The sequence below is a fragment of the Canis lupus genome, chromosome 18 (genome assembly GCF_011100685.1).
Source record: "Canis lupus familiaris isolate Mischka breed German Shepherd chromosome 18, alternate assembly UU_Cfam_GSD_1.0, whole genome shotgun sequence".
Classification (NCBI taxonomy): Eukaryota; Metazoa; Chordata; class Mammalia; order Carnivora; family Canidae; genus Canis; species Canis lupus.
Window position 1 is genome coordinate 51034439 of NC_049239.1, and position 16495 is coordinate 51050933.

The 16495-nt window shown below is 38.0% G+C and overlaps 1 protein-coding gene across 1 annotated transcript in view; it reads right to left on the minus strand.

Moving 5' to 3' along the window:
* The window catches only part of C18H11orf80 (chromosome 18 C11orf80 homolog), a 105023-nt gene that overhangs the window by 18028 nt on the left and 70500 nt on the right, over positions 1–16495 (minus strand). The window contains exons 9-12 of the mRNA XM_038563790.1: positions 9830–9980; positions 6818–6964; positions 2435–2553; positions 1691–1801 (exon numbers count right to left, since the gene is read on the minus strand). Of these exons, the coding sequence (XP_038419718.1) occupies positions 1691–1801; positions 2435–2553; positions 6818–6964; positions 9830–9980 (528 nt within the window). The remainder of the gene's footprint in view (positions 1–1690; positions 1802–2434; positions 2554–6817; positions 6965–9829; positions 9981–16495) is intronic.

Genomic DNA, 16495 nt, shown 5'->3' on the forward strand with positions numbered 1-16495 from the left:
TAGGAAGGCAACCCACTGACATCCTTCATATATTGTATTAGGAGTTTCCTTAATTCCTATGGATACAGGAGAAGTAGAGAGAAGGCCTGTGATACTGGGATACTTGGCATGAGACAGGTAGTTGTGGCTCCTATGTCTTCCAATTTCTGTTACTTAAGCAAGATCTTTCACATAAGGCCTTTGTTCTCTTATCTCTATAGGAAATATATATTCCAGAGATCCATCTGTTCATAAAGGGGTTATATAAATTTCTTTCTTCTAAAACAAGTTCCAAGAGAGCAGAGGTTCCACTATATTCAACTAAGGCTGATATAAGAACTTTTCCTCAGAAGTCTTTTAGGGAAGAAAGGAAGAAGATAATATCCATAGGGAATGGGTAATAACCTCTGCTTTTTAGTATAGAATAACAGGATATTAGAGTTTAAGGGGACAAGAGTAATCATCTAATACAACATACTAATTATATAGATGAGAAAACTGAAATCCAAAAAGAAGAAATGACCCATCTAAGATCTCATGGCTTGTTAATACAAAACTTAGGGCTGACCTTAGGAATGCCAATACAGCATTCTTATTGACCCTGTGCTATCCACATGATCCAGAAAGCTGAAGCTGTAGGATGCACTAGATTATAAAGATGTTATACTCTTAGACCTAGTAATTCCACTTATAGAGATTTATTCTGGGAAATAATTCAGAAGAGGAAAGTTATCACACAGAGGTATTAACTGCAATATTATTTATAATGGCAAAAAGAATATAAGCAACTTAAATGCCTATCATTAGGGAAATGGTTCATTAAATTAGATTAAACCAGTGCAGTGGAATTAGGTAACTAATACAAATTCTAAGACAGTTGAAATGGCAGGAAAATGTCAAATTATATATGAATATAGAATATTTTGGTTACAATATCCAACATAACTTATATGAGATAATATGCAAAAATTTTAAATTATAGTGATAAATATTAGCTATTTTAAATTTTGAATGTATCATACTATTTTTTAAGAAAAAAGTACAAAAAAAATAAAGCAAAAGATATGGAATGAATGGGTCACCCCACTGATAATACCAACTGGTCAGCACACATTCCTTAAAGGTAAGAAAGAAACTAATATTTATTCAGTACCTACCATGTGCTATGCATGTTCACACTTAGCCCTCACCCTTGTAATAACCCACTGAGGTACTATTATTTTTTCCAATGTATAGATGAAGCTCAGAGAAATTAAGTACAGGCTTGAGTCCACATAGCCAGTAAGTAAATAAGCCAAGAATTGAACTTAGGTCTTTGATCTCAATTGTTACACTATTCCATACTGCCAAATACGTGTAATACATAAGGCTACTCAGTTACTTCCAATGTTTTCTGTCACCATGAGGTAACAAAACATTCTTCAACAGAGAACTGGGAATCACTGATCTAGTCTTAGCTCTAACTGTAACTAGCTTTGTGACCTAAAGCAAGTAGAAATTTTAGGTAACTTATTTTCTCATTTATAAAATAGTATACATATACTATCCATTCAATAAATATTTCTTAAAAGACCACAGGCCTATACTATGTAGGATCACAGTATGAGAAAATGAAATAATGTTTCTAAAAACTCTGAACATATTCCTATGATAGGTAGTAGAATATCATTAAAATTCTGGCAGTATTAAGCAGCCCCAATTTCCTACTAACTTGAAGAGTCTGGAGACAGATCTTTCGGAAGCTACTGCTGGTGCTTCCAGTCACGATACTCATGATGGAATTTACAGCCACTGAGAGTGAGGCCTGCAATTTCTGATGATCCTAAGAAATATAACAAGTAAGCAGAGATGACTGTTTATAATAATCCCAAGCTGCTGGGTCAGAGAATCCCAAAGGAATTAAAGATTTCAGTAGGAGCAGAATTTCAACAATTCTTCCCCCTCTATCAACAATGCTTAGTGAGATCACACCATATATAAAGGACAACTTTACTCTTAGTGGTTGTTATTTCCCTGAAAGGGGAGCCATATGAAGTTAAGCAATATGTTGCCAAAAGTACACAGGACAGAATAAATCAGAAAGTCATATAGGAAGAGAAAGTGATGTTAGAAAGCATTAGGAAATGAGGGAAGAATGTAAGATTTAGTGAAGCAGTAGTTCCAGAAGTATATGTGGGAAGGGAAGATAGACAGATAAGGAAGAGGCTCATTATTAGTCATTTTTCTATATTATTTTGTCCCCATTTACTCAAATTCATCTATTAGGAGATAAGACTGGTTACAGTGACATATCCTAAGTTAAAGCTTGAGTTCCTAGGCAAGAGGCAGTGTAAGGATCAGCCAAGGTGACAAAAGAGGAAGAGGCATTAAGGGAGGGCTCTTAGGCTTTGTCATATTCTCTGGTTCTTTTTTCTTAGAGACAGTAGGAGAAAACAAGTAATGAATCTCTTATTACCTTAGCCTGGTAATGTTGCTCCAAGGCCTGGTCCACAGCAACTTGGATGGAATCTTGCACTACACTGTGGCTCTCTGTGAGGATGGTACTGAGATGAGCAGTGAGCAACGTGTAGACTCCTAAGGGAAGGAAAAATATTGGTAACCTTGAGTGAGAATGGCCACTTCAAGACTGCTGTTATGTGCTATGAGTCAAAGTCTCTAGGAACAAGAGGCCACTTTTGCCTATCCACAAATAATTACTTTTTTAGATGAAACCAAAACCAAAACCACTAACTCAGCAACTTTCAAACCCACCGAGTTCCACTTACAAATGAAAGAAAGCTTCGAAAATTAATGTGAAGGTTGACATTATTTTTGAAGAAACAAGCAAGGGATCTTGTTTAATTCATATCAGAAACAGAAATATATACCACATACTATAAAAAATGATACTGGTGACTCTCAAAGGATAGGAGAAGGAGGAAGAGGAAAAGCCTCCTGGAGAGTGTGTTTATCCATTCCTGTGTGAGCATCACTGTTGTGATGAGCCAGTGTTATCATCAAGGTCTCAATCCTTTCATGTATGCTGTGATACAGAAAAAGTTAACACTCACAAAGATGACTCTGAGACTGCTTGTATAAAGTCTTTTAAAATGGGGGCTATTTCTGTAAAGTAACCATAGGCACCACTGCTCAGCAGAAAAGCTAACAGGTAAGAATGATAGGCAAAATATGTCATCTAACAATAGGCTAGCAGCACTGATGACCCAGAGGCTACAGACATAGGAAGACAATTTCACTTTATACTTGAGAAAATATTTTTTTCTTTTTTTTAAGGTTTATTTATTTATTCATGAGAGATACAGAGAGAGAGAGGCAGACACAGGCAGAGGGAGAAGCAGGCTCCGTGCAGGGAGCCTGATGTGGGACTCGATCCCGGGACTCCAGTATCATGCCCTGCACCGAAGGCAGGCGCTCAACTGCTGAGCCACCCAGGGATCCCAAGAAAATATTTAATTAACTCTTCCTTTTTCAGTGTTTTTTTCTATTCTCTCCTGCATAGTCTGTTCAAAGGCACTACGGTGAAGCAGCCTACAGCTGGCTGGTTTTCTCAGGGCTGCATTAAAAATGCAAACCAGAAGGTACCTTTTCTACTCCAAGGCACCATGATGCTTTCCCAGAAAGGAATGTAAAATGTGGTCTACTCAAAGGGGTCTGAGGAACATAGATTCTAGAGTGAATTCTACCACTTATTGGTGACCAAGTCCCCTCACTTTTCTCACTTCAAAACTAAAATTGGCTTTATACCACCTGCTCTAACAGGCATGTCATGCAGACAAACTGAGACAGTATCTATGAAGTGTTTTGAAATGTATATTGCAATATTCAAAGGGAAAATATCACTATTGCTATGATGCTATCATATGGATTACTGTTTTCTATAGTTTGGTGCTAAGAATAGCTTCAAGAAATCAGTTAGACCCCTTTAGAAAGCAGACATTTAATTAAAAAGCTACAAGTTTGTTCCCCTAAAACTGCTGATACTACCAGATGCCTTTAACGTTGTAGCAAAATAATGAGTTAATCATAGAAAAGTTACCATGACAAGGTGGGCAGGAGGCCAGTTAAGTGATTTTTTTTAAGACACATGGAAACAGACTGTAGTTCTGCACAATCTGTTTCCTAAAAGTAGCTCTAGAGAAAGCTTTCAAGGATATGAGAAAGGATAAGGGAAAAAAAGATAAAATTACTGTATCTCTAACCATATATTTATATCTACCTTCCTTTACCATACATCCTTTTTCAAAGGCTAAACTACCAGATGTGTAAGGAAATTTGAAAAGATACAGAGGATGAGGGTGCATGGGTGGCTCAATTGGTAGAGTGGTTGGCTCTTGATTTTGGCTCAGGTCATGATCTCGGGGGTTCTGGATCAAGCCCAGCATCATTGTCACTGGGCTGTATTCTCAGTGGGGAGGCTGTTTTAGGGTTTTTTCTCTCTCTCTGCCTCTCCCCCTGTGTTCCCTCCCCCACTCTTTCTCAAATAAATAAACCTTTTTTTTAAAGTTAGTATGTTTTTTAATGCAGTGATGAACTTCTATTTAGTCCAATATTGAGTGTCATTACCTGAAATGCTATAGGGTCAAACCAAACAGATGTATAAACTATCACAGTACTACAAAAATGACAGAAAACGCTTTTTTTTTAAAGGAATTGGAGTTCTTTAGGTGTGTTCAATAGGAATCAGAAAATGGTGTCAGACTTTATGTCATCCTAGGGAAGACTGAACGTGGTAATTCCCTCTAGCAGACCTCAAAAAAACCCCAAAACCAAAACCAAAAAACAACCAACAAAAAAACCCTGCCAAAAGATAGTATATCTTAAGTCTTCAGAGGGTCTTTAGACTTGGAAGGGACTTTGTGGCATCTAGTCTAACAATTTCATGTTAAATATATGAAAAAGGAAGATCAGATGATGTTTGTGACTTGTTTCCCAAAAATCACCAAGGAATTTGGTAGCAGAACTAAAATTAAACCCAGCTTTGTTGACTCCACCCTAAAGTCGTTTCCACTATACTAAGAGGCTTCTCTTATCAGCCTCTGTCCACTTGAGTGCAGGCCAAGTAACAACCCTAGGCATCCTCATTTTGTCCTCCCTGATGGAAGCCTCATTAGTTTGGGTCTCTTCTTCTTCTCAATCTCTCTCTCTCTCTCTTTTTTAAGATTTTATTTATTCATGAGAGACACAGAGAGAGACAGGCAGAGACATAGGCAGAGGGAGATTGATGTGGAACTCAATCCCAGGACCCTGGGATTACAACCTGAGCCAAAGGTAGACAGATGCTCAACCACTGAACCACCGAGATGCCCCAGTTTGGGTCTCTCCTATGCTCCCATTCTATGGCCTTGATGAATGAAACAGCGGAGCAACAGCCAACAACAGCTCTTCAAATAAAGAGTTGTAAGCCAGAGCCCAGGAAAGCAGTGCGCTTCTTGCCTAAACAATATATAATCCTGGGAAAAGACTGGAGAAGCATAGAAGGCAGGCAGTAGGAAGAACTCCACAGCTGACAACAGTTTGTTCAATAAATAGCTGGCACCAGTCAACATGAGCTCTTCTGATCCGGGGATATAAGCTGTCTCATTTCTCTCATGATTCAGTAGGAGCAGGCCACACCAAACAGCACTGGAATGGCTGGAGAGTAGAGTCCCAAGAAAAAACACTGGCTCACAGAGAAAGAACACAGGAATATATCAGAAGCATCAAAAGGGAGGCTTATGAGCCTTTCTTTAGATATTTGTAAGCTCCACTTCTTGCTACTTACTTCCCTCTAAGTTTAGGAGGGCATTGAGAAACACTTAAATTTGGGGTACCTGGGTGGCTCAGTCAGTTAAGTGTTTACCTTCAGTCCAGATCATGATCCCAGGGATGGCACCCTAGGATGCAGCCCTGGAAGGGAGCCCTGTATTGGGTTCCCTGCTCATCAGGGAGTCTGCTTCTCCATCTCCTCCTCTCCTCCCTGCTCTCTCAAATAGATAAATAAAATCTTAAAAAAAAAGAAACACTTAAATCTATATCTCAGGGCTTATTGGATTAAAATGCACAAGCCAAATACTGTTCATACTCAGTGTTTTTCAAACTTTACTATATTTATAAATTACCTGAGAATCTTGCTAAAAATGCAGATTCTTGAGCTATACCATATGTTTACATTATAACAAAATACTGAGTTAATCCTTGGCTCAGCACATTTTCAAATACTGCAGGTGATTCTGACTCATGGACCACTAAACAGAACCTTTTTGATAACAAGTTATCTTAAGCAAGGACAATTTCCAGAGGTTTATGAGGCAATCACATAAAGTCATTCACACCAATATACTCCCATACCTCCTTATATTGTAGTTGAGATGCTGTATCAAGGCCAAGTAAGGCCAATAACATTTTTTGAGTCCACCTGGAAAAGCAATAATGTGGTGGACAGTTCTCAGGCCTGAGCTTTAAAAACGTACTGATATCTGAGTCTTGCCTCAGGCCAAGGAATTCATAATCCCTGGGGGTGAGGTCTGAACATTTCTTAGAAGTTCCTCAGGTATATATCATGCAGCTAAGGTTGAGAACCACTCATCTGAAGTAACAGACCGTAGAGAGCATTATAGGAAGTATCCACTGATATCTGGCCAATTAAATCTGGGAATGTCATCATTTAAGTGATGTTTCAAGATACAAACCTTTTCCATAGAGCATATCATTTGTTTAACTTATTTAAGCAAGGTTTTTCATTAAAATTCATTATTCTACAGAAATATATGTAATTCAGATTATGTGCATTATATATAGTCTCCCTTTCTTTACTCTCTTAACATTTAAGCACACCCAAACTAGCAGCCCCTATACCTACTCCATAGTTCTGTTTGCTGGACTGGAAATCCGCTCTGAAAATCCACAAAGAGAAAAAGCAGCAGAGTTTGTCCCTGGGAGTCCGTATTCTGAGACTGATCTCTCTCACTGGATTCCACCTGATAACTCACATCTGGAAGCACCAAATCTAGAGGACAAGATATTACACTGTAGTCTAAGATAAGTAAAGCCCTCAGAATGATAAGTGAATAAAGAACCTATGCCTCAAACAAAGAAGGATGTGAGACAGATTGAAATTTGAACACTCCCTTCTCCTCCTGAACCTGTTTCTCTATCCATATGATGGAAGCAAATAATAGAGACTCACAGAAGGAACATAAAAATAACAACTGGGTGTGCAAAATGCAAACCAAACAGCACTCCTTAGAATTTACTGGGAAACATTAATACATTTATTCATTCCCCATACAACTTTCTAAGATAGCTATCGCTAGTAAGAGGCAAGAGGTCAGCAGTGCCTGGGTGACTCAGTCAGTTAGGCCTTTGGCTCAGGTCCTGATCCCAGCGTCCTGGGATTGAGCCCCCATTGGGCTCCCGGCTCAGCGGGGAGCCTGTTTCTTCTTCTCCCTCTGTCCCTCCCCCTGGTTGTGCTCTCCCTGTTATCTCTTTCAAATAAATAAACAAAATCTTTAAATTAAACAAAAGGCAAGAGGTCAGAGTCAAGTTTGAGTAATGATAAGGACAACAGCTAATTTGTATTAAATGCTTACTACATGACACTGTGTTAAACTCTTCACATGAACTATCTAAACATTTAGACTTCACAACAGCACTATGTCATAGGACCTATTCTTAGGTCACTTTACAGATAAGAGGTACAAATAGGTTAAATACATTGTCCGACACGATGGAACTGATTTTAGACTCAAAGTCTGCATTCTTAACCACATTACTATGTTATATTTGTATTCCCAAGTAATCTGATGCCCTACAGTCACTTTTTAGCACCTTGATCCTTTAGAATACAATAATGATAGTCCTAAATTCCACCCAGATCCATATGGAGAATATCTCCATGTGGATTCTGGTTCTGTCCTTGAGAGCAATGAGGGAGAGAAGGAGATGAAGGGACATTTTCTATATTACTTATTTCCAAAGTTAACTGAGCAAGTTCAGGCATCACAAATTGGCGAAAAATGAAGGAAACTGACAAAGCATGAAAATAAAAATGAATGAGAAAAGGAAACACAGAGAGCCTTAGAGTAGAGATTCAAAAATTCTAATGGCAGGACATCCTACTTGTTAAGATCAGGCATTCTTTCTTCCCCAAAAAACTCACTTCTATAGACCCTATTCATTGATTTTAGTGGGGGGGATCTATCTCCTGGATCTGAATGCCTGTTTCCCTCCCCAAGTTAGGGAAGTTCTCAGCTATGATTTGTTCAAATACACTTTCCGGTCCTCTGTCCCTTTCGGAGCCCTCTGGAACCCCAATTAAAGGTAGATTTTTCCTTCTGAGGCTGTCATTTATTTACCTTAGCCTTTCCTCATGGTCTTTTAATTGTTTTTCTCTTTTTTCCTCAGCTTCCTTCCTTGCCATCAACTTGTCTTCTATGTCACTCACTCTTTCTTCTACTTCATTAACCCTCATCGTTAGGACTCCAGTTTGGATTGCATCTCATTTAATTGATTTTTCATTTCGGCCTGATTAGATCTAAATTCTGCAGTCATGAAGTCTCTTGAATCCTTTATGCTTTTTTCCAGAGCCACCAGTAGCTTTATAATTGTGCTTCTGAACTGGCTTTCTGACATCGAATTGTAATCCAAATTCTGTAACTCTGTGAGAGAGTACTGTTTCTGATTCTTTCTTTTGTGTGGGTTCTTTCTAATCATTTTGCTCAGTGCAGAGTGGCTAAAAATGAGTTGTACTTGTTAGAAGCACAAACTCTTCTCTCTGTAGCGTTCTAGCTGTTCTCTCTTTAAATCTCAGGCCGAATTCATAGGTTTTCAGGATGATTTGAAAGTTATCAAAAAAAAAAAAAAGAAAGAAAGAAATTATCTAGGTAAGTTGGTGGGGACAGGTGACTTGGGGACCCAGCTCTTCCACCATCTTGCTCCGCCCCCTACAGACCCTATTCAAAGACACCCTCCTTTCATTGCACACTCTGTAACAACTACCAACTCAATAAAAAAAAAATCCTTACTCTGAGGCTTCCTTCTCAGAGAAGATTCTATCATTCTCCCTGATATACTTCCCCATCCCAGGAGGCTTCAGTCTTCTCATACCAGTCACCGCTCTAGAATGCCTCTTCCTCACTGGTCACCTTCCTCAGGATCCAGTTTACCAGACTACCTTCTAAATTTCAAAGGATTCTAGCTAATGGTCATCAAGCTCAAGACTGTAAACCTCCTAAATATCACCTCATGGTTTCATATTCCTACTTTCCTGTTTTACTTTTTGGTTCAGTTATTAAGTGTCCAACTCTCAGCATGATTCAAAGTTAATGAATTAGGCTTTACATGAAAACTACAGCTAGTTTCCTAGGTTCATTACTACTTGGTTTATACCCCTGCTTTGTATTTATATGGTGTTTTCATCTTTTAAAGTAATTTTATATGGATTTTTTATGTCATTAGGAGATATTTCTCTTCCACAGTATTTCAATGATGTTAGTAACCCTTCTAAAACCCCACAGTGACAGATTAAGATACAACAGAAACCTTCTGAACAAGTTCTTACAAGATAAAGTTTTCTACTTGACTATATCAAGAGGTCCAGGAAGAGAGGAGGCTGTAGAGGAAGTGAGAGGAAAACCAGCATAAATATGTAATGCCAAAATACTTAGGCTCTAATGCAGCTTTGCCTATTGACCTGTTGTGGACTTCATACCAGCAGCCCCCAACCTAAGTCCCCAACCTACCAGCAGCCCCCAACCTAAGCCATCGGATCACCATGTCCCATTTTTTTTGTACACCTGCTATTTATATTTCCTTGCATTTCTCTGATATTCTCCAGGTTTCTTTATTCCTGTGAAAAGAGAGGGAAATATACCTCTATCCAAGCTGAGATCCAAATTGGGCACCATACACAAGTGGTATTTCTTCCAGTCAATGAAATAACAGATATCTTTGAAGACAGTAGTATTTGGCTGCTCCTGACTTGGCAATATCAGAGGCAGACCTGAAGGTCCATACAGAAATATGTATAGTTGCTAAAGAAAAGTATTAGATTTTAGTTTTTTATGACTATGTATTCATTTGCATAAAACAAACATAACACTGACCTGGTTCACACTCCTAGAAATAAACTAGGGTGCTAGAGGATTATATATTAAGCCTTTCCACATTGAATATAGGTGTGAGGCACCAGAGATAGATCCACTAGAATCCCTAGAAATTTATTTTATTTTTTTAATTTTTAATTTTTAAGATTATATTTTTTATTTATTCAGAGAGAGAGAGAGAGGCAGAGTCACAGGCAGAGGGAGAAGCAGGCTCCATGCAGGGAGCCCAATGTGGGACTCAATCCCAGGTCTCCAGGATCATACCCTGGGCTGCAGGAGGCGCTAAACCACTGCACCACCGGGGCTGCCCTCCCTAGAAATTTAATCTGGGTGTAAGTGTGTGTTACAGGTATAGTATTGGTACAATTAGTTTATTTTTTCATCTTACTCATTTCATCATAGGTTTTTTTGTGGTACTACAGACTAAACACTGTACTAAGTTCAGAGAACACAAAGATGAATATTAAGATTTAATATCTACCGTCAAGTTATCATATTATAGTATTGGAGATATATATAAAAATTAGTAAAATATGGCAGGATACACGCTAGAAGTATATACAAAGAAATATCTTTCAGGAAGTATTTGAGTGTATTCAGATAAAGAAGGAAATTCCTTGTCCTGGGACAACTGGGTGGCTCAGCCTTTGACTCAGGGCTCGGGTCTCACATTGGGCTCCTGTGGAAAGCTTGCTTCTCCCTCTGCCTGTGTCTTTGCCTCTTTCTCTGTCTCTCATGAATAAATAAATAAATAAAAATCTTAAAAAAAATAAATTAAAAAAAAGAGAAATTCCTTATCCTCCCTAAGCATTTTCTCTAACCAAGACCAAGGGGGTCAGGCCTCTAAAATGCTTTCCTTCTCTTGATTTCACTACAACCCTCGCTCGCCCTTTAACCCAGGGATTCTCCACCTTAGCACTACTGGCACTTTGGGCCAGATAATTTTTTATTGTAGGGGCTGTCCTGTGCACTGTAGGATGGTTATCAGTATCCCTGGCCTCTACCCACTAGGTGCCAGTAGCACCCCAAGTCATGACAGTCAAAAATGTCCCCCCAATATTCCCAAATGTCCTCTGGGGGCAAAATTATCCAGTTAAGAATACTTAACCCTTTTTATCCCCTGAACCAAGGCTAAAGAAACAAGAAATATATTTTCCTTTATCTTTTTTTTGTTTCATCCTCTTTTTATAGGGTAAACATGAGGAATGCCTGGGTGGCTCAGTGGTTAAGCATCTGCCTTCAGCCCAGGGTGTGATCCTGGAGTCGCGGGATTGAGTCCCACATCAGGCTCCCCACATGAGCCTACTTCTTTCTCTGCCTATGTTTCTGCTTTCTGCCTCTCTCTCTCTCTCTCGAATAAATAAATAAACAAATAAATAAAATCTTTTTAAAAATTGGGTAAACATGAAGTATTAAGTGTGAAGATTAAAATCCTTACCCAGTAGGTACTGGGTAAATCACAGCAGGACAAAGGGAGACAGTACCCATAAATGAAGTCTCTATCACAAATCTAAGACATTTACACAGGAGCTAAGGCCAATACATTTACTGTTTAGAGCCAAGGGAGCTTTGATGCACTGCAAACTCAGGAAGAGTGGGGTGTTTGAAGAGTCAAAATGTGTGAATGTCTTTTAATTGGGTTGTTGAAACTATTACATATAAATACTGGTATGGTTAGGTTTAGCCTACCATCTTGTTAAGTGTTTTGCATTTATTTGTTCCTTATATTTCCCTCTTTTCTATTTTTGGGTTTCTATTTTGGACTGGGTGTTTTTTACAATTCCATCTTATCCCCTTTTTGGACTTCTTAGTTACAATTCTTTGTTGTAGTAACTTAGGGATTGCTTTAGGCTTTATAGTATAAACTTTTAGTTTATCCTGTCTACCTCAAATGATATTATAATAGACATTATAACAATCATTTTCCTTTTGCCTGAGCATTTAACATTTCTTATAATATAGATCTGCTGGTGATGAAATCTTTTGTACATCTGAAAAATTATTTTGCCTTCATTTTTAAAAAATATTTTCTCTTGATATAGAATCCAGGTTAAGTTTTCTTTTCTTGTATTATTTTACAAATGTTGCTTCAGGCATCTGTGTGGTTCAGTCAGCTAAGTGTCTGATTCTTAATTTCAGCTCAGGTCATGATCTCAGGGTCCTAAGATGGAGCCCTGTGCTGGGTTCTACACTCAGTGGGGAGTTTGCTGGAGATTCTCTCTCCCTCTCCCTGCCACTCCTGGTTTCTCCCTCTCTAAAATAAATAAATAAATCTTAAAAAATAAAAAAGATTCTCCATTTCCCTCTACCCCTCCACCCCTGCTCCTGTGATCTTAAAAAAACAAAAAATAAAATAAAAACATTGCTTCACTTTCTCCTAGTTTCCAGTGAGAAATCTGAGGTAATTCCTCTCTTTGTTCCTCAGTATGTTAATATGTCCTTTTACCTCTAGCCGCTTTTAAGGTTCTTCATTATTGGCCTTAACCAATTCAATTATAAATGTGTCTTGATATAATTTTATTCATGTTTGTTATGTTTAAAGTTTGTTGATCTTCTTGGATCTGCAGGTTTATACTTTTCATCAAATTTGGAAATTTGGGGGACAGTATTTCCTCAAATATTTTATCTGCCCTCCCTCTCTGTAGGAATCCAATTATATGTCACCAAATGAGGCCATGAGATGTTATCCCAAGTTCAGAGAAGCCTTGTTTACTTTTTTAGTCTGTTTGTTTCATTTTAGTTTCTATTGTTGTCTTTAAGTTCACTAATCTTTTCTTCTGCAATGTGTACATCTGCCACTAACCTCATCTAGTGTATTTTTATCCTAAAAATTGTAATTTCTATATTTAGATATTTATTTGGGTGTTTAAGATTTTTACTTATTTATTCATGAGAGACACAGAGAGAGAAGCAGAGATACAGGCAGAGAGAGAAGCAGTCTCCCTGTGGGGAGCCCAATGCAGGACTCAATCCCAGGACCCCGGGATTGAGACCTGAGCCAAAGGCAGGCAGTCAACCACTGAACACCAAGATGCCCCTATTTTGGGTGTTTGTTATATCATTTGTGTCTTTACTTAATATGTTCAATTTTTTCCTCTCACTTCTTGAATATGTGGATATAGTTATACCTGTCTTAATGTTCTTATTTACCAATCCTATCACCTGTATAATTTCTGGGCAGTTCTCATTGACTGATTTTTCTTTCTTTTATTATGGGTCCTATTTTCCTGCTTATTTGCATGCTATATAATTTTTTATTGGATGTCCAGCATAGTAAAGTTTATCTGGTTGAATGCAGGACATTTTTGTATTCCTATAAATGTTCTTGAACTTTTTTCTAGGATACTATAAAGTTACCTAGGAACAGTGTGAGGCTTTTGGAACTTACTTTTAAGCTTTGTTAGGTGGGACCAGGGTAGCCTACACACTAGGGCTAACTTCTCCATTATATTCAGTCAAACTGTTCTTAGCACTCCCAACTGATGCTTTATGAAATATGAGGTTTTACATACTGCCTGGTAGGAACAGAATCCATCCCCAGCTCTGTGTGTACTCCAGGAATTCTCCTCTGTCTGGAGCACTCTCTGTAAATTTGTCTCTTACAGTTCTAGCTGCCTGGACCTCCGTAAACTTTGTCTTCTCAACTCAGAGAGATCCTCTAGAGTCTAGTTGTGTATACCCTCCTTGTGAACTTCTCTCTAGGTAATACAGTGGTACAACACAGGGTTTGTTTCTCCTCTCTCTCTAGACCCACTGTCCTGTACTGTTGTTTATATAATTTGTCCATTTTTTTAGTTGTTCAAGGTAGGAGACTGGATCCAGTCCCTGTTATCTGTTCACGGCTGGAAGTACAATTTCTGAAATCCTCTGACATGATCTCATGGACTTCGATAGTGTCTTTGCTTTCTGGCTCAGCACAAGATATTCAGGCTCATCCTGTACATTTCTACTTTAGGCCTGGAATCAGTCATTCCACCTTTTTAGTGAGCAAAGACAATTAGAGAATACATTCTGGGTACTAGGAGTGCTCATTGCTCCTAAGTTTGTTTGTTTGTTGTTTGTTTAGCAGATAGCGCTAAGAAATACATAATTTCAGAAGTCAGGAAACTTGGGAGTATACATTGGTATCTTCAGTTCCACTTTAAGATTACTTAAAATTTTTTTATTTTAAAATAAAAAAATATTGCTTTGAATTTATACTCATATATCTGCAGTCTTATGCTAAAAATTTTGGTTTCCAACTATGTTATCATAATTACTTGCTTTATAATAAGTATGCATACAGTAATTTCAGTACAATCCCAATGTTATTAGTAAGAATAAAGTCCACTAAATAAATTTCAAGAGTGCTTATACAATCCACTTCATCCTTAGAATATATCCCACCAAGAATATATGTCAAAACATTATGTTCTGGGGCACCTGGGTGGCTCACAGCTTATTAAGCATCTGCCCTCCACTCAGGCCAAGACCACAGAATCCTGGGATCCAGCCCTGTATCAGGCTCCCTGCTCAGTGGGGAGCCTGCTTCTTCCTCTCCCTTTGCCCCTCCCCCTGCTTGTGTTTTCGCTCTCTGTCAAATAAACAAATAAAATCTTAAAAAAAAAAAAAAAAAAAACCTGTCCTAAAGTCAGTTGAATTCTTCTTACTGTATGAATTATGACATTAATGTATATAGGTATGTTCATTATCTTTTGAGAAATACTTTTATTGGGTATGGGATTCTAGTGTGGTGATATTTTTAATTTCAGGATATTAACACTATTAAACTACTACATCCTGTTGGTATGGGGAAGTTAGCTGTCAATTTGTTTCTCTTTTGAAGAAAATCCATCTTCCTTAGCTGATTTTTCTCCTTATTTTTTATTTTTTACAGGTATAGGTATCTTTTAGTTTATCCTGCTTGATTATTAAGATCTGAAATCTGTTTTAGTTGCTTTAGGCATTAATTCTTCAAAGACGTTCTGCCACATTTTCTCTCTTCTCCTTTGGGACATGGATTAAATGTACATTAAATGGTCTCACTGTTTCTTCTCATCTGTTAACCTCTCTTCGGTATTTTCCATAGTTTTCTCTCTCTCTGCTTTATTTTATTAAGTTTTTGCTATCATTATCTTTTACTTCACAAACTGACTTATACTGTATCTAATCTGTTATTAAACCTATTTATTTTCAATATTGGTTACTATATATTTTGGTTCTACAATTTTTTTGGTTCTTTTAAAAATTATGTCACATTTTATAGTTTACAGTTTCCTGACAGGATTTTTACGGTTGGTTTTCAATTCCATAAGCACAGTAAACATAATTTTTTATTTTAAAAATCAGTGTCTGCTATTACCAATATCTGGAGTTCCAGTGGGTGCTTCTGTTGCTTTTGTTTTTGCGAGCTCTTGTTCATGTTACCTTATCCGCTCTTTAGCCTAGGTGTGGGGTGTGTGTGTTGTGACAGAGAAGAGAGAGAAGAGAGAGAGAGAGAGAGAGAGAGAGAGAGAGAGAGAGAAATGCACATAAGCTAGACACTTTGAGAAAGTATTTGTTAAATAATTTGAAGCACAGATGTGATTATCTTCCTCTAGGAAGAATTTTTGTTTGTTTCTACAAGGCCATCTGGGAGAATCAGAAATCTAGAATCATCTTAATCCAATTTGAAAGTCTAAGATATTCTAGCCTTCCTAAAATGACCCAAAAACTACATGCAGTTCACTTGAAGGATGGTTTATTTCGGGTTCACCTTATTCCTTAAAGTGTAACCTTTTAGTTATCCCTGCCCAAAATAAGAGGTGCTTTTAACATCACCCCAGCTCAGCAGGCCCTAAACTCTTTGGCCTTCTTGTCCTACGTGCATTCAGAAGTGCATCTTAGCTTCTTGGCTGCTTGCTCTAATTTGCAAATGACCTCAGGGCAAAAGTAGCCCCCAGTGCTGGGCCCAAGCTTTCTGTAATTCCTGTTTTCTCCTATGATGGCCCAGAAATTCTTCCCTATTCACTAGCTCTAAAATTCTTTTTTTTTTTTTAAAAAAAAGATTTTATTTATTTGTTCATAGAGATGCAGAGAGAGAGGCGCAGAGACACAGGCAGAGGGAGAAGCAGGCCCCACGCAGAGAGCCAGACATGGGACTCGATCCAGGGTCTCCAGGATCACGCCCTTGGCTGCAGGCAGCGCTAAACTGCTGCGCCACCAGGGCTGCCCTCTAAAATTCTTTTATGATATTTTAATATTTAATCCAGTACTTGTCCTCAATGGGAGGGTGGGTCTAAATCACCTAGTTTGCCATTTTCAGAAACTGAAATCCTACCAGAGTTTTCTGTTAGCTCTCTTTCTTTTCACTAAAACATCACCTCCCTAGAGTCTTCACTGACAATAATATTCAAAATAATTTCCCTATTATCTCTTTTCTGCTTTATCTTTACTGTACTTATCACTACCTGACA